This window comes from Dendrobates tinctorius, unplaced genomic scaffold (genome assembly GCF_039654945.1).
Source record: "Dendrobates tinctorius isolate UK_male_01 unplaced genomic scaffold, ASM3965494v1 ptg000026l, whole genome shotgun sequence".
NCBI lineage: Eukaryota > Metazoa > Chordata > Amphibia > Anura > Dendrobatidae > Dendrobates > Dendrobates tinctorius.
This window is the reverse complement of record NW_027361694.1, coordinates 15,071,540-15,090,626: the sequence shown is the minus strand read 5'-3', so window position 1 is coordinate 15,090,626 and position 19,087 is coordinate 15,071,540. Positions and strand designations below refer to the sequence as shown.

The following is a 19,087-nucleotide window of genomic DNA, read 5'->3' as shown; positions in this document are numbered from 1 at the left end:
AAGTGACATTAATATTTCGTAGATCCTCCTTTTGCAAAAATAACAGCCTCTAGTCACCTCCTGTAGCTATTAATGAGTTCCGGGATCCTGGATGAAGGTATTTGTGACCATTCCTGTTTACAAAACAATTCCAGTTCAGTTAAGTTTGATGGTCGCCGAGCATGGACAGCCCGCTTCAAATCATCCCACAGATGTTCAATGATATTCAGGTCTGGGGACTGGGATGGCCATTCCAGAACATTGCAATTGTTCCTCTGCATGAATGACTGAGTAGATTTGGAGCGGTGTTTTGGATCATTGTCTTGCTGAAATATCCATCCCCTGCGTAACTTCAACTTCGCCACTGATTCTTGCACATTATTGTCAAGAATCTGCTGATACTGCGTTGAATCCATGCAACCCTCAACTTTAACAAGATTCCCGGTGCCGGCATTGGCCACACAGCCCCAAAGCATGATGGAACCTTCACCAAATTTTACTGTGGGTAGCAAGTGTTTTTGTTGGAATGCTGTGTTTTTTTTAGCCTCCATGCATAACGCCTTTTTGTATGACCAAACAACTCAATCTTTGTTTCATCAGTCCACAGGACCTTCTTCCAAAATGTAACTGGCTTGTCCAAATGTGCTTTTGCATACCTCAGGCGACTCTGTTTGTGGCGTGCTTGCAGAAACGGCTTCTTTCGCATCACTCTCCCATACAGCTTCTCCTTGTGCAAAGTGCGCTGTATTGTTGACCGATGCACAGTGACACCATCTGCAGCAAGATAATGCTGCAGGTCTTTGGAGGTGGTCTGTGGATTGTCCTTGACTGTTCTCACCATTCTTCTTCTCTGCCTTTCTGATATTTTTCTTGGCCTGCCACTTCTGGGCTTAACAAGAACTGTACCTGTGTTCTTCCATTTCCTTAATATGTTCCTCACAGTGGAAACTGACAGGTTAAATCTCTGAGACAACTTTTTGTATCCTTCCCCTGAAAAGCTATGTTGAATAATCTTTATTTTCAGATCATTTGAGAGTTGTTTTGAGGAGCCCATGATGCCACTCTTCATAGGAGAATCAAATAGGAGAACTACTTGCAAGTGGCCACCTTAAATACATTTTTTCATGATTTCATACACCTGGCTATGAAGTTCAAAGCTCAATGAGGTTACAAAACCAATTTAGTGCTTCTGGAGGTCAGTAAAAAGTAGTTAGGAGTGTTCAAATCAAGAAAATGATAAGGGTGCCCATACTTTTGCACTGGTCAAATTTTATTTAAATGCAGATTGCACATTTTCTGTTAGTACAATAGACCTCATTTGAGTCCAGAAATATAACTGAGTCCATCAGTTATTAGATATATGAAACTGAAATAGCTGTTGCAAAAACCAAAATTGTTATAAAGAAAAAAGGTTAACATTAATAGGGGTGCCCAAACTTTAACATATGACTGTATGTATCATAGGGTGGGTGGCCCTGTGATGGAAGCTGGAACATGTATTGATCAGCAGAGATATACTGCTGAGGGTTTGTTGCTGTGTATTAGGGAAGCTTCCAGGTGACTTGGTGAGATGGGTGAAACCAGTCACCTACAAACCCACCCAGAGGTGTGTGTGCCTGAGGTCTGGTCACATGGGAGAGTGTGTACCTGAATGGTTCAGGGTGCAAGGTCCTGGAGGGTCAGTGTTGGGAGATCCTAGGAGGAGGATTGGATCCCTGGAGCACGTGCTGCGACCTTGCACCTCGTGAGGCGTGAGTGTTGGACGGTCTCAGGAGGGGACGGACGTCCTGAATAGTACCCGCTGAGGCCCTGGACCTGGTGGCCTGTGTGTTGGGAGACCCTGGGAGGCGGGTCGGATCCCTGAATAGCATCCGGTGAGGCCTGTATGTTGGACGGTTCCAAAGTGGGGACGGACGTCCTGAATAGCACACAGACAGGCCACATGTGTTTGTAGAGTCAGTGATGGCACTGCATTGGGGGAGCTACCGTCCGTCTGTGGATCTGGACTGTCAGGTGGCCTGGTGAGCAAGGCGTTGTCCGGGATGGTGATCCCAGTTCGGCAGCTTCCCTGAGAGAGAGGACTACCAAAGATTCGGCATCTGGAGCAGGAGCTCCTGCGAGGTAACCCCGGACATGGGGATATAACTGTTGGTGCCCGTGATGTTCTATGGACACTAATGAACTGTTCGGCGTGCGGTCACCCACGACAACTAGACAAAGAGGTCCAGCGTGTTTAGTGACAGCGTGATAAAGCCGTGTACCAAGGATTGTGATGGACTATATAAGCATGTGACGTGTAACACGTTCCTCAGCGGTCTATGAAAGTATAATAAACTGCACTAGACTGTTTAAGTGGAAAGTGTTCCTGTATGCATCAATATTGCAGCCAAGTGAGTGTTCCCCAACGTACTCAGTGAGCGCTACCTTACACCTTAGATCAGGAATAGAACATACATTTATCGCAGATTTCATAACTTTCCAAATTTAAAAAAAAAAAATATTCTTCACATACTGCATTGAACTACTGTACCCAATTTATTATCTATAGATATAAAATTGAATGTATGTGTGTATGTGTGTATCATCAACCAATCACGAAGCATCTTTCATTTCACCAGAGCTGTTTAAAAGAAGCTGAGGTGTGATTGGTTGTTATGAGCAACAGTGTTCCTTGGAACCAATCACTAAGCATCTTTCATTTCATCAGAGATGTTTAAAAGAAGCTGAGCTGTGATTGGTTACTATGAGCAACAGTTTTCTCACTCCACGACAACACCTCAGCAGACAGTGACCGGGTGGGGAAATCTAGCATCCCCGGAAACATAAGCTCCCTGTCATTGTCTGCCCCCCAGAAAGGAGCAGAGAGCACATGACAGAAATGAATCCGCCCCTCCCGTGTCCATATCCCCATCACACATCCTCCATCCCATAGGCACATCTTCCCTCTTAAAGGTATCTCCGGTATAGAAGTTAGGGCAAATCCACTCAGCGCTCTGGTTCTGACCCCAGTCTCTCTTAAGCAGGGGTGGGATTCAGCAGGTTCTCCCCAATTCAGTGGAACCGGTTGTTAAAAAAGCAGCCGGTTCCCCGAACCGGGGAGATTCAGAGCCGCGATCCGGTTCTGAGGACTATACAGGGGCCGGAGCTGCAGCCAGCACATTGCGGGGATCACCCACGTCACATCCACAGGGAGCACAGAGCTCACCTCCAGCCCAGCCCCAGGAAGCAAGAACCCGGAACTATCGCTACCGTATATCACCAAGGAGACGCGCCCCCGTCCTGCAGCAAGTGCCCAGAGAGCTGTGAGGACGCTGTGGTGCTGTGAGGACGCGGTCAGGCGCAGGCGCTCAGGTACACGGAACACGCTGAGTCTGGGGGGACAGTGGAGTCTCGGGGACAGAGAGGAGTCCGGAGGGGACAGAGAGGTCTGGAGGGGACAGTGGAGTCTGAGGGAGATAGGGGTCCGGAGGGGACAGTGGAGTCTGGGGAGAAAGAAGTCCGGAGGGGACAGAAGGGACAGAGGACTAGAGGGGTCAGATGAGTCCAGAGGGGACTGAGGAGTCTGAGGGAGAGAAAGGAGTCCAAAGAGGACTAGAGGGGACAGAGGAGTCTGGGGTGGACAGAAGGGACAGAGGACCTGTGCAGCACTGTGCTGCCTATTGGGGACCTGTGCCTGCCTTTTGGGAACCTGTGCTGCCTATTGGGGACGTGTGCTGCCTATAGGGAACAATGCTGTCTATTGGGGACCTGTGCCTGCCTATTGGGGACCTGTGCCTGCCTATTGGGGACCTGTGCCTGCCTATTGGGGACCTGTGCTGCCTATTGGGGACCTGTGCCTGCCTATTGGGGACCTGTACTGCCTATTTGGGAACAATGCTGCCTATTAGGGACCTGTGCTTGCCTATTGGGGACCTGTGCTGTGTATTGGGGACCTGTGCTGTGTATTGGGGACCTGTGCTGTGTGTTGGGGACCTGTGCTGTCTGTTGGGGACCTGTGCTGTGTATTGGGGACCTGTGCTGTCTATTGGGGACCTGTGCTGTCTATTGGGGACCTGTGCTGTGTAATGGGGACCTGTGCTGTCTATTGGGGACCTGTGCTGTGTATTGGGGACCTGTGCTGTCTATTGGGGACCTGTGCTGTCTATTGGGGACCTGTGCTGTCTATTGGGGACCTGTGCTGTCTATTTGGGAACAATGCTGTCTATTGGGGACCTGTGCTGTCTATTGGGGACCTGTGCTGTCTATTTGGGAACAATGCTGCCTATTGGGGACCTGTGCCTGCCTATTGGGGACCTGTGCTGCCTATTTGGGAACAATGCTGCCTATTAGGGACATGTGCCTGCCTATTGGGGACCTGTGCCTGCCTATTTGGGACCTGAGCTGTCTATTGGGGACCTGAGCTCTCTATTGGGGACCTGTGCTCTCTATTGGGGACCTGTGCTGTGTATTGGGGACCTGTGCTGTCTATTCGGGACCTGTGCTGTCTATTGGGGACCTGTGCTGTCTATTGAAGACGTGTGCTGCCTGTAGGGAACAATGCTGCCTGTTAGGGACCTGTGCCTGCCTATTGGGGACCTGTGCTGTGTATTGGGGACCTGTGCTGTGTATTGAGGACCTGTGCTGTGTATTGGGGACCTATGTTGTGTATTGGGGACCTGTGCTGTGTATTGTGGACCTGTGCTGTGTATTGGGGACCTGTGTTGTCTATTGGGGATGTGTGCTGCCTATAGGGAACAATGCTGCCTATTAGGGACCTGTGCCTGCCTATTGGGGACCTGTGCTGCCTATTTGGGAACAATGCTGCCTATTGGGGACCTGTGCTGTCTATTGGGGACCTGTGCTGCCTATTTGGGAACAATGCTGCCTATTAGGGACCTGTGCTGTGTATTGGGGACCTGTGCTGCCTATTTGGGAACAATGCTGTCTATTGGGGACCTGTGCTGTCTATTGAGGACCTGTGCTGTCTATTGGGGACGTGTGCTGCCTATAGGGAACAATACTGCCTATTGGGGACCTGTGCCTGCCTATTGAGGACCTGTGCTGCCTATTTGGGAACAATGCTGCCTATTGGGGACCTGTGCTGCCTATTGGGGACCTGTGCCTGCCTATTTGGGAACAATGCTGCCTATTAGGGACCTGTGCTGTGTATTGGGGACCTGTGCTGTGTATTGGGGACCTGTGCTGCCTATTAGGGAACAATGCTGCCTTTTGGGGACCTGTGCTGCCTATAGGGGACAATGCTGCCTATTGGGGACCTGTGCCTGCCTATTCGGGAACAATGCTGCCTATTGTGGACCTGTGCTGCCTATTGGGGACCTGTGCTGCCTATAGGGGACCTGTGCTGCCTATAGGGAACAGTGCTGCCTTTTGGGGACCTGTGCCGCCTATTGGGGATCCGTGCTGCCTATAGGGGACAATGCTGCCTATTGGGGACCTGTGCTGTCTATTGGGGACCTGTGCTGCCTATAGGGAACAATGCTGCCTATTGTGGACCTGTGCTGCCTATAGAGAACAGCTCCGTGACTATATTTGAGGAAAAGGTGCGTGTAAATGGGTGTGGCTTAATAATGGGTGTGGCTTAAAATGGGTGTGGTTTTCCTACAAACAAACACAGAACCTGTTGTTAAAAATTTGAATCCCACCACTGCTCTTAATGGATCATTGGTATGGAAGTTGGGGCAAATCCATCCAGCTCTTTGGTACTGACCCCAGGCCTCTCTTAAAGGGATCTCTGGTATGGAAGTTAGGGTAAATCCCTCAGCGCTCTGATTCTCACCCCAGACTTCTATTAAGAAATGGGGTATGTAAACTTTTGATCAGAGTCATTTGGATGTTTTGGGTTGTCATTATGATTTAAAAATAGAAAACACAGTAGTTTGACAATAAATAGCTTCACACAACCACTAACCATGAGTGGAGAAAAAGTTTTGGTGTTATCAATCATATTTTCTGAAAAAAGGCCAAAAAAGCAAAAATTCTGCTGGGGTATTTAAACTTTTGAGCACATCTGTATCTTTCTCACTTTCACGCTGTATATTCTGATGTGATCCAGGTAGGGATGAGTGAATGTGCTCGGTTATACTCTGTTATCACTAGAGTATCATGGTACTCGGATGTACTCGTTACTTGGCGAGTAATGGGCAGTGCTCTATGTATAACTTGAATCCCCGTCCCACATTTTGTACACCTGTTACACAGCCTATAAGCATTCGGGGATTGCCTGCGTATCACTGTAATGACGTAGCCATCTTGGATGTGGCATTACTGTAATACTGTGATTACTGACATAATCAGGGATTATAAATGGACAGGCACTGCATGGCTTGGCAAGCTGAAACCATTTCACAGCTCTGTGACACTTCATATTGGAGGGAGAGAGTGCTTTTCTAGGCCTGTGTGCACAGTATAATGAATCAGAGGCCTGTAGTGTTGATACTGGCGCTGAAGCTGAGCCATCATATGAACAGCCCTTCTAAGAGCTGTTTGCTTTGCTGTTTGCATCACATACAATATTCATCTAGCCTAGGAAGGGGGAGAACAACAGAATCCAGTTTGTATATAGTGATTAGGGCTGTGCAGTTTGTTGGCAAATATGTAGCTGCAGCTTCTTTTTTTTTTGGTGGTGGGGGATGAAAAAATTGAATATACTTTGTTTCGAGTATTATGTGATTTGTGTTACATTTTTGTTTTCATTAACACTCCAAAAATCATTAAAAATCTCCCTGGGTTAAGTTTCTTACCCATACACTATTCTCTGTTCTGGATTTTATATGTGTACCGTATATATATTATTATTATTATTTATTTATAAAGCACCATTAGTTCCATCGTGCTGTACATGAGAAGGGGTTACATACAAATTACAGATATCACAGTAAACAAACTAACAATCACAGACTAATATAGAGGGGAGAGAGGACCCTGACCTTTCGGGCTTACATGCTACAGGATGGTGGGGAAGGAGACAGTAGGTTGGGGGGTTGCAGCAGCTCCAGTGATAGTGAGGCGGTAGCTCCAGTAGTGGTGAGGAGGCAGCGGGGATCATTGCAGGCTGTAGGCTTTCCTGAAGAGGTGGATTTTCAGGTTCCGTCTGAAGGATCCGAGTGTGGTTGATAGCCGGACGTGTTGAGGCAGGGAATTCCAGAGGATGGGGGCTATTCGGGAGAAGTCTTGGAGGCGGTTGGATGAGGAGCGAATAAGTGTGGAGGAGAGAAGGAGGTCTTGAAAGGACTGGAGATTACGTGAGGGAAGGTATCGGGAGATTAGTTCAGAGATGTATGGAGGAGAGAGGTTGTAGATGGCCTTGTAGGTCAGTATTAGTAATTTGAATTGGATACGCTGAGGGAATGGGAGCCAGTGAAGAGATTTGCAAAGGGGAGAAGCAGAGGAGTAGCGAGGAGAGAGATGAATTATTCGGGCGGAAGAGTTGAGGATGAAAAGCAAAAAAGAGAAAGCGCTACCGAAAATATGCACACTACACCATGATATTATAATAAGTGAATGAACACAGCTTTTATTGGCACACAATATAAAAAGTGCAAGTTAAAAACAATTAAAACAGGGACTTCAGAGCAGGTACCTGCCAAAGCATGGAAAAATGAACTAGAACAAGGAAATCCAATGGATTTCGTACCTGATACGGTGATATGCGTTGGGCCACTCCCCTGGGCTCCTCTGTGGGTCCTGCCTTTTACCTGTGCATGGATGGATGACTTTTGGTAAACTGTGCTCTTGAATTATGCTCCACGTCTGGGGGTTTGTTGGGAGGCTCCATTGGATTTCCTTGTTCTTGGGGTTGAGGTGCATTATTTTGTGTACTCCTTTTACTTGGGCATACTCTCTCTAGCCCAAACGATCCCTTTTGATCCTATTGCAGCTCCCCTTCCTCTAGACTTATATGGGTTTCATGCATGATCCATCTCTTTTTTCATCCAGGTTGTGGGTCATTATCTGTGAACTGTTAGGGTTTCTTTATTGATTTCTTTATTTAACCCTTTGATCTCCTAGTATTTGTTAGGTTTACCATATTTTTGTATTATATTTGTGTACATTCATACCTAGTATCATGATATTTAATATGATTGGACATGTTCATCTTTCCATGCTTTGGCAGGTACCTGTCCCTGTTTTAATTGTTTTTTAACTTGCACTTTTTATATTGTGTGACAGTAAAAGCTGTGTTCATTCACTTATTATATCATGGTGTAGTGTGCATATTTTCGGTAGCGCTTTCTCTTTTTTGCTTTTCATTGTTCATTTTTGCTACTGGTGTTGCACCTCCCACTATTATCATTATGGTTGTTATATAGTGGTGCGCCTTATTTTTCATTTATACTGAAGAGTTGAGGATGGACTGGAGCGGTGCAAGGGTGTTAGCAGGGAGGCCACAGAAAAGGATGTTGCAATAGTCGAGGCGGGAGATGATGAGGGCATGCACAAGCATTTTAGTAGATTGAGGGTTGAAGAAGGGACGGATTCTGGAAATATTTTTGAGCTGGAGGCGACAGGTGGTGGAGAGAGCTTGGATGTGCGGTTTGAAGGACAGGGCAGAGTCAAGGGTTACTCCGAGGCAGCGGACCTCCGGTACGGGGGAAAGCGTGATGTCAATTGTTATAGAAAGGTCGGGTAAGGAAGATTTGTGAGATGGGGGAAAGATGATCAGTTCAGATTTGTCCACATTGAGTTTGAGGAAGCAAGAGGAGAAGGAGGATATGGCTGATAGAGACTCTGGGATTCTGGAGAGCAGAGAGGTGATGTCTGGGCCAGAGAGGTAGATCTGAGTATCATCGGCATAAAGGTAATACTGGAATCCGTGGGACTTTATGACTTGCCCCAGGCCAAGTGTTTAGATTGAGAAGAGTAGGGGTCCTAGAACAGAGCCTTGGGGGACTCCAACAGAGAGAGGGTGGGATGAGGAGGTAGTGTGGGAGTGGGAGATGCTGAATGTGCGGTTGGAAAGGTATGTGGAGATCCAGGATAGGGCGAGGTCTTTGATGCCAGAGGAGGAGAGGATCTGTAGTAGGAGGCAGTGGTCAACTGTGTCAAAAGTAGAGGACAGGTCTAGAAGCAGAAGTATAGAGTATTGTCCGTTAGCGTTGGCTGTATGTAGGTCGTTGGTAATTTTGGTCAGGGCTGTCTCAGTGGAATGATGGGGGCGAAAGCCAGTTTGTAGATTGTCAAAGAGCAAGTTAGATGAGAGGTGGGAGGAAAGTTCAGTGTGGACATGCTGCTCCAGGAGTTTAGAAGCGAATGGGAGCAGCGATATTGGGCGACAGCTGGACGTGGCTGTTAGATCGAGGGTTGGCTTTTTAAGGATAGGCGTGATTGTGGCATGTTTGAAAGCAGAAGGGAAGGTACCAGAAGTTAGTGATAGGCTGAAGAGGTGGGTTAGGGATGGGATAAGAATGGTGGTGATGGGGAGGAGGTGGGATGGGATATAGGGTCAAGTGCCCAAGTGGTGAGGTGTGATTTGGAGAGAAGATGAGCAAGCTCCCCTTCAGTGATGTTAGATAAGGAGGTTATGGGGTTTGGGCATTGGTCTGGTATACAAAGGGGTTGTGGTGGTTGAGCAATAAAGATTTGCCGTGTTTGGTCTATCTTGTTTTTGAAGTATGCGGCAAAGTCCTCGGCAGAGATTAGGGAAGACGGAGGGGGCAGTGGTGGGCGGAGGAGGGAGTTAAAAGTATTGAACAACTGTTTGGGGTTGTGAGATAAGGAAGATACAAGGGATGTAAAGAAGGCCTGTTTAGCAGAGGTGAGAGCTGATTTGAATGCAAGTGTTGCTTGTTTGAGTGCAGTGAAGTCGTCTTGCGAATGCGTTTTCTTCCAGCGCCGTTCTGCAATTCTGGATGCTTGCAGAAGCTTTTTAGTGGTGTTATTGTGCCAGGGTTGTCTATTGATTCGTCGCACTCTGTTATGCATGACAGGGGCGACTGAGTCGATGGCTGATGCAAGAGTGGCATTGTAGAAACTAGTGGCATTGTCTGTGTCGTGGAGTGAAGCTATGGAGGACAGTGGTAGAATAGTCAGAGAGTGTGCGAGTGTCTTGATGTGCGAGGTTTCTGTGAGGGTGCGCATGCTGCTGGACATAGGTGACAGGTGAGGAGGACAGGGATGAGAAAGTGAGTAGATGGTGGTCAGATAGAGGGAGAGGGGGAGGTGGTGAAGTTAGAAAGAGAGCAGAGGTGGGTGAATACCATGTCTAGTGTCCGTCTGCGTGGATGGCTGAGGAGGACCACTGAGTAATTCAAAAGGATGAAGTAAGGGACAGGAGTTTGGAGGCTGCCGACTGGTGGGTGTCAGTGGGGATGTTGAAGTCACTCAGGATGATGGTGGGAATGTCAGCAGAGAGAAAGTGAAGGAGCCAGGTAGAGAATTGGTCAATGAAGGCAGTGGTCGGGCCCGGAGGTCGGTATGTGATGGCCACTGAGGGGAGGATAAGGGAGGAAAGAGGTGGGATTGGGTTGAAGGTGCAGTTGGAAGAAAGGAGAAGGCCCACTCCTCCGCCATGTCTGTTGCCAGGGCGAGGAGTGTGGGTGAAGTGGAGGCCGCCGTAACTTAGCGCAGCAGTGGAGGCGGTGTCGGAGGGTGTCAGCCATGTTTCGGTGAGGCCAAGGAAGGAAAAGTTACGAGAGGTAAAGAGGTCGTGAATCACATGGAGTTTATTGCAGACGGAGCGAGCATTCCTGAGTGATCCAGAGAGTGGGAGCAGGGTGGTGGTTGTCAGGGGCACGGATTTGAGGTGGGAAAGATTTCTGGTGTTTGTGTTGGTTTGGGAATGATAGAAGGGGGTAGTAATGGGAGGTATGAGCTGTGGGGGTCCAGGGTTGGGAGATATGTCGCCAGCAGTGAGGAGAAGCAGAGAGAGGGAGAGTATTTGGGAGAGGGAGAGTGGGCGGCTTGTTTTTTATTTTTTTAGGAGCGCTGTGAGGTTGAGGAGTAGTTCAGCAGAGGAGGTCAGGTGGGAAGGCAAGAGGGAAGGAGAGATTATTATTTGGTTAGCGGGTGCTGGGGTTTGCGGATAGCGAAGGAGAGTGAGGGTTAAAGGAGCCAAAACTGCTAGAGCGTATGTCAGCATGGTGAGAGTAATTTAGAAGGCAAAAGAAATTTAGTACATTTAAACGCAGCGTTTAGTTGTACCTTCTGGTCACTTCAGGCTCATTTTAGGCATTATTTCAGATATTATCCTTAGAAGACATCCTTGGATTGACAAACCTCTGAGTCTGAATTTATAAGAAGTCAATTGCACATCAAACAAGCCAGGTGTGATCAGAAGGAGGGAGGAGCAGTAGGGAGACTGGACAGACACAGGAGACAATTAATTAGAACTCAGAAAAAAAACACACAAATGCAAATGGACAGATAAAGCATTGATAGGAAACAGATACAGGGGTGATTGATTGGGGTTCAGGAGAGATGGGTGATGAAGGTATTGCAGCCAGGACACATACCATTGATAGGAAACAGATACAGGGGTGATTGATTGGGGTTCAGGAGAGATGGGTGATGAAGGTATTGCGGCCAGGACACATACCATTGATAGGAAACAGATACAGGGGTGATTGATTGGGGTTCAGGAGAGATGGGTGATGAAGGTATTGCAGTCAGGACACATACCATTGATAGGAAACAGATACAGGGGTGATTGATTGGGGTTCAGGAGAGATGGGTGATGAAGGTATTGCAGCCAGGACACATACCATTGATAGGAAACAGATACAGGGGTGATTGATTGGGGTTCAGGAGAGATGGGTGATGAAGGTATTGTGGCCAGGACACATACCATTGATAGGAAACAGATACAGGGGTGATTGATTGGGGTTCAGGAGAGATGGGTGATGAAGGTATTGCAGTCAGGACACATACCATTGATAGGAAACAGATACAGGGGTGATTGATTGGGGTTCAGGAGAGATGGGTGATGAAGGTATTGCAGCCAGGACACATACCATTGATAGGAAACAGATACGGGGTGATTGATTGGGGTTCAGGAGAGATGGGTGATGAAGGTATTGCAGCCAGGACACATACCATTGATAGGAAACAGATACAGGGGTGATTGCTTGGGGTTCAGGAGAGATGGGTGATGAAGGTATTGCAGCCAGGACACATACCATTGATAGGAAACAGATACAGGGGTGATTGATTGGGGTTCAGGAGAGATGGGTGAATACCATTGATAGGAAACAGATACAGGGTGATTGATTGGGGTTCAGGAGAGATGGATGATGAAGGTATTGCAGCCAGGACACATACCTGAGGATGAAGCAGATCGATTGTCAGATTGATAGTAATAGTGAAGCATAGTAATAATAATAATGAAGCATCTATAGCAGGGAGTTATTTTTCAGGCATTATTTCAGATATTATCCTTAGAAGACATCCTTGGAATGACAGACAGACAGTGTGTGTGTGTGTGTATATAAATATATATATATATATATATATATATATATATATATATACATACACACTGCTCAAAAAAATAAAGGGAACACTTAAACAGCAGAATCTACCACCAAGTAAATCAAACTTCTGTGAAGTCCACTTAGGAAGCAACACTGATTGACAATCAATTTCACATGCTATTGAGCAAATGGAATAGACAACAGATGGAAATTATTGGCAATTATCAAGACACAGTCAATAAATGAGTGGTTCTGCAGGTGGGGACCACAGACCACAGCTCAGTACCAATGCTTTTTGGCTAATGTTTTGGTCATTTTTGAATGTTGGTTCTTTCACACTCGTGGCACTCATGGCACATCAATGCGAGCTGTAGCAAGAAGGTTTGCTGTGTATGTCAGCGTAGTGTCCAGAGGCTGGAGGCGCTACCAGGAGACAGGCCAGTACACCAGGAGATGTGGAGGGGGCTGTAGAAGGGCAACGAACCCAGCAGCAGGACCGCTTCTTCAGCCTTTGCGCAAGGAGGAACAGGAGGAGCACTGTCAGAGCCCTGCAAAATTTTCTCCAGCAGGCCACAAATGTGCATGTGTCTGCACAAATGGTTAGAAACCGACTCCATGAGGATGGTGTGAGTGCCCGACATCCACAGATGGGGGTTGTGCTCACAGCTCAACACCGTGCAGGATGATTGCCATTTTCTAGAGAACACAGTGTTTGGCAGATTTGACATTGATGCCCTGTGCTCTTCACAAATGAAAGCAGGTTCACAATGAGCACATGTGACAGACATGACAGTCTGGAGATGCTATGGAGAGCTATCTGCTGCCTGTAACATCCTTCAGCATGACCGGTTTGGCAGTGGGTCAGTCATGGTGTGGGTTGGCATTTCTTTGGAGGGCCACACAGCCCTCCATGTGCTCGCCAGAGGTAGCCTGACTGCCATTAGGTACAAAGATGAGATCCTCAGACCCCTTGTGAGACCATATGCTGGTGCGGATGGCCCTAGGTTCCTCCTAATGCAGGACAATGCCAGACCTCATGTGGCTGGAATGTGTCAGCATTTCCTGCAAGATGAAGGCATTGAAGCTATGGACTGACCTCCCGTTCCCCAGACCAGAATCCGATTGAGCACATCTGGGACATCATGTCTCTCTCCATCCACCAACGTCAAGTTGCACCACAGACTGTTCAAGAGTTGTCGGATGCTTTAGCCCAGGGAGGAGATCCCTCAGGAGACCATCGGCCACCTCATCAGAAGCATGCCCAGGGAGGTCATACAGGCACGTGGAGGCCACACACGCTACTGAGCATCATTTCCCTGTCTTGAGGCATTTCCACTGAAGTTGGATCAGCCTGTAATTTGATTTTCCACTTTGATTTTGAGTATCCTTCCAAATCCAGACCTCCATGGGATATTACTACGATGTGGTATCTTAGTGTTCCCTTTATTTTTTTGAGCAGTATATATATATATATATATATATATATATATATATATATATATATATATATATATAAAAAAAAACACTCCAAAGAAGCGTTTAAAAATTTTGCAGGATTAAATTTGTAACACATACAGTATTACGTGGTCTGGGGTATGTTTCCTGTGATCTATAAAACTATAAAAATTTTGCATGCTTAAATTTGTCAGCCATACAGTTTCAGGCGTTCTTTGGTACATTTCTGTGATATCTACCACTCCAAAAAAGTGTTACAAAATTTAGCTGGATTACATTTCTTACCCATACACTATTCCGTGGTCTGGGGTAAATTTCTGTGATATCATCTAACACTACAAAAAAGCATTAAATGATTGGATGGATAACAGTTCTCATCCATACACTATTTTGTTTTGTGATCTGGGGTACATTTCCTGTAATCTATAAAACTGAAATAAAGTGTTTAAAAATGTTGTAGGGTTATGTTTCTCAGCCATACAGTATTACGTGGTCTGGGTACATTTCTGTGATTTATATCACTTCAAAAAAAGTGTTACACTTTTTACTGTGTTAAGTTAGTTATCCATAGAGTGTAACATGCTCAGTAAATGACAAAGATGGCAGAAGCATGTGAGACTCTCAAGGGAGTGACCGGAGGAATATCTGAGCCAGAGACAGCTGGTGCAACAGCACACTGTACTCACACAGTACAAGCTGCAACTGTCGGTTAGGCTGGGTGGGTGATGACTGGATACACTCTCACTCTTTAGCTACACTCATCAAATGCTCAATTTTAATATCCGGATCATACAGCCATTCTGACTTTGATTTTACATGTTTAAATTGATTGCACATATTTCCTTGTGTTGTGTTTTGTATCAGACATGCATTCAGAGTATTTAGAGATATTCATAATTACGGTACATGGAATATATACTTATGACGTATCCATTACGTATCATGTTTTATAGGTTTCCGGATTGTTTTACAGCAAGGATGTTTTAAATGTTTGTCAAGTTCTGTGTGTTCCAAATTGGGTTGCTAATGCCTTTTCCCAAACGATGGAGCCAATATTCTCATCGGTTGAGCCTGTCAGCGAGGCTCCTGTTGGCATGGGTGCAACAGTGGATATCCAACGACAACAGAGAATAGAGCTGCTAGACCAGCAGATAATGCTATCGCAACTATCCCAGATAGGACGAAGGCGCCAGGATCAGGTACGTCTCCAATTCAGACGCTAATAACTTACATGATTACAAATTCAGCTGTTATACTTTCTTTTTTTTAATCAAATATTTTTTTTATTGATTTTTACAAAGATTTACACAAAGAAAAAAAAGGAAAAAACAACAGCCAGACAACCATTAGAGAAACACAGTACTCCACCCCTAACCTGAAGAAGCATTAACCCCTTTACGACATTTGGCGTACTATACCGTCCATGTGTCCTGGGCCTTAATGCCCATGGACGGTATAGTACGTCATAAGCGATCAGCCGTGCTCACAGGGGGAGCGCAGCTTATCGCGGCCGGGTGTCAGCCGATTCTCACAGCTGACACCCTGCACTAAGTGCCAGGAGCGGTCACGGACCGCTCCCGGCACTTTAATCCCCCGATACACTGTGATCAAACATGATCGCAGCATTCCAGGAGCAGGCAGAGGGGCTGTCAGCTCTGACAAGCCCCTCTGCCTTTGGATCGGAGACCCCGCGTCATGATGCGGGGTCCCGATCGCTACCATGGAGACCCGATGTTGTCATGACGACATTCGTGTCTCCAGAGCTGAGAGACTTCCTATCATGCGCGCAGTGCATGTCAGAAAGCTTGTCTGGTTAGTGTGCAGAAAGTGCAGCGCTGACAGCTTCTATAGCATGCAGATCTGCATGCTATAGAAGCGATCAGTCTGCACAAAATAAGAGTCCCATAGTGGGACACAGTGTAAAGGTAAGAACTAAATGACATTTTTTTAAAAATAATTGTAATGATTCAATATTTATTCCATCAATAAATAAATATTTAAATAAAAACTCTAAACAATAAAAGTACACATATTTAGTATCACCATGTCCATAACAACCCGACCTAACTGTCCCAGTAGTTAACCCTTTTAGTGAACACAGTCACCAAAAAGGCCAAAAAAATGCTTTATCATACCGCCGAACAAAAAGTGGAATAACATACTGATATGAATAAACGTGGTACCGCTGAAAACGTCATCTTGTCCTGCAAAAAACAAGCTGCCATATAGCTCCATCACCAGAAAAATAAAAACGTTAGAACTCTTAGAATAAAGGGTTGCAAAAATAATTATTTTTTATATAAAATAGTTTTTATTGTATAAAAGCGCCAAAATATTAAAAAATGATATACATGAGGTATTGCTGTCATCGTACTGACCCGAAGAATGAAACTGTTTATCAATTTTGCCACATGTGGAACGGTTTATATGCCCCCCCTCAAAAGAAATTCATGAATCAGAATAAAAAGCGATAAAAAAAAGTCATGTGCCCGAAAATGGTACCAATAAAAACATCAACTCGTCCCGCAAAAAACAAGACCTCACATGACTCTCTGGGCCAAAATATGGAAAAATTATAGCTCTCAAAATGTGGTGATGCAAAATCAATTTTTTGCAATAAAAAGCGTCTTTTAGTGTGTGACAGCTGCCAAACATAAAAACCCGCTATAAATAGTAAATCAAACCCCCCTTTATCACCCGCTTAGTTAGGGAAAAATAATAAAATAAAAAAAGTATTTTTTTCCATTTTCCCGGTAGGGTTAGGATTGGTGATAGGGTTAGGGTTGGGGCTTAAGTTAGGATTACGGTTATGGTTGGCATTATGGTTAGGGTTGGGATTAGGGTTAGGGGTGTGTTAGGGTTATTTTGTGGTTAGGGATATGGTTAGGGTTGGGATTAGGGTTAGGTGTTCTGTTGGGGTTAGGGTTGGAGTTATAATTGGGGGGTTTCCACTGTTTAGGCATATCAGGGGCTCTCCAAACGCAACATGGCGTCTGATCTCAATTCCAGCCAATTTTGCATTGAAAAGTCAGACGGCACTCCTTCCCTTCCGAGCTCTGCCATGCGCTGATTTACCTGCATATATGGGATATCCGCGTACTCGGGACAAATTGTACAACATCTATTGGGTCCAATTTCTCCTGTTATCCTTGGTAAAATAAAACAAATTGGATCTGAAGTAAAAAAGTTAAATGTTCATTTTTTTTTTAAACATTCCAAAAATTCCTGTGAAGCACATGAAGGGTTAATAAACTTCTTGAATGTGGTTTTGAGCACCTTCAGGGGTGCAGTTTTTAGAATGGTGTTACTTTTGGGTATTTTCTATCATATAGACCCCTAAAAGTGACTTCAAATATGATGTGGTCCCTACAAAAAAATTGTAAATTTAGTTGTAAAAATGAGAAATTGCTGGTCAACTTTTAACCCTTATAACTTCCTAACAAAAAAAATGTTGGTAACAAAATTGTGCTGATGTAAAGTAGACATGTGGAAAATGTTAGTATTTTGTGTGACATATCTCTGTGATTTAAGGGCATGAAAATTCAAAGTTGGAAAATTTCAAAATTTTCGCCAAATTTCCGTTTTTTCATAAATAAACGCAAGTCATATCAAAGAAATTTTACCATTATCATGAAGTACAATATGTCACAAGAAAACGATGTCAGAATCACCAGGATCCATGGAAGCCTTCCAGAGTTATTACCTCATAAGAGGACAGTGGTCAGAATTGTAAAAATTGGCTTGGTCATTAACATGCAAACCACCCTTGGGAGTAAAGGGATTAAACATGAGTTATTTATACATCTTGGCTCTGCAAAACCAGCATAATTAGATGAATAAGTATTTCAACATAGTAACAATCATCAAACCAATCACATATAACTTGTGGAAATACTAATAACATTTTAATTAATTTTCAAAGAAGTTTAATTTGAGGCATCATATAAACATAATGCAAAGCAAGCCGAGGCGAAATCTCCTCAGTTCCCTAGATGTAAAACCAGAGCCATCAATCCATAGGCCCCGTATCTTGTCGAATTTAGAGATAGCATCTCTTTTTAGGTATATAGCCCCCGTTACATATAACGATGTCCCAGCGTTCCCACCAACGATCCAACATGATGGGATCGCTGGGACATCGTTAGGCTGATCACTGGTGAGCTGTCACAAGACAGACGCAGCGATCAGGACCAGTGACGCTGGACGCCAGTTTCTAATGTAAACATCGTGTATCCCGGAGCATGCAGCGATGCGCGCTGGCCAGCGGGAGACCAGTGATCGAAAAACGGCCCCAGGCCGATGCTGCACGATCAGTGATAACCGGCAGGGGGCCGGTCGCTGATCCCCGTCACACACACAGCGATCTCGCTGGCGAGATCGCTGTGGCGCCACAAAATCAGCGATCTAGTGTGTGACGGGGCTTTATGCCTTTTTCCAAATTTACTAGCCAGTTAACTTTATCAATAGGCTCCTGATCTGCTATCCATTTTTGGGCTATCAATTTTCTTGCCATATATAACATACATGCCGCCGCAATTTTGCTGAACTCATCAATAGATAGATCTTAGCTGCTGTATTTTCTGATCAGTATCATTGGTTCAAGTTTCAGCCAGAAAGTTGGTTTTGGAGCCTGAACTAACAACATCATGGGCATTTAGGATGCTGTTAGTTCGGTTCAGGAAACCCGCAGTCAGTCATGAATGGAGTGGTCACCACAAAAAGCCGAGCGCTGTTATCTCTGACAGTCTCGCAGAGAATCCATGGAGCTGTGGTTTACAAATTCAGCTGTGGTCCAAGAAATAGACTTCTAACCAGAAGAGAAAAGGGGATATACAGAGATGTTTCTGTTTTTCATTATTCCACATGTATAGTTCTCATTTAATAACTGCTACAACTGTAGTATTTACCACTAAAGTCTGAGTACAGTTTAGAAATTGCACAGATCTCCTTATCTCAAAATGGCTGCTGATGGCAGATCATGTGACCAGACTCTTCCAATGGAAAAGCTGCTTTCCCATGTGAGGCGATTATCCGTTGGAGGAGGCTGATAGATAAGTCTGGTCACATGCTCCTACATCAGCAGCCATTATTTGTACAGGCAAGCTGTGCAGTCTGTGGAGAAAGCTGCACTAACAAGAGCAGGAGAACCTGTCATACTTATATATTAGTGCCACAAAATCATGTCCTCAACGCATCTGGTAAAATGAAGATAAAGTGGCCAACCCCATTAAATCAGTTTTACTTAT

The 19,087-nt window shown here is 45.4% G+C and overlaps 1 protein-coding gene across 3 annotated transcripts in view; it reads left to right on the top strand.

The window, feature by feature from the left end:
* The window catches only part of UBAC2 (UBA domain containing 2), a 273,789-nt gene that overhangs the window by 181,406 nt on the left and 73,296 nt on the right, over nucleotides 1-19,087 (top strand). For 2 of the 3 annotated variants that reach the window (XM_073569525.1, XM_073569526.1), the window contains exon 8: nucleotides 14,795-15,040. The exons of the other annotated variant lie outside the window; for it this stretch is intronic. In XM_073569525.1, coding sequence (XP_073425626.1) covers nucleotides 14,795-15,040 — 246 coding nt within the window. The remainder of the gene's footprint in view (nucleotides 1-14,794; nucleotides 15,041-19,087) is intronic. 3 annotated transcript variants of the gene reach the window in all.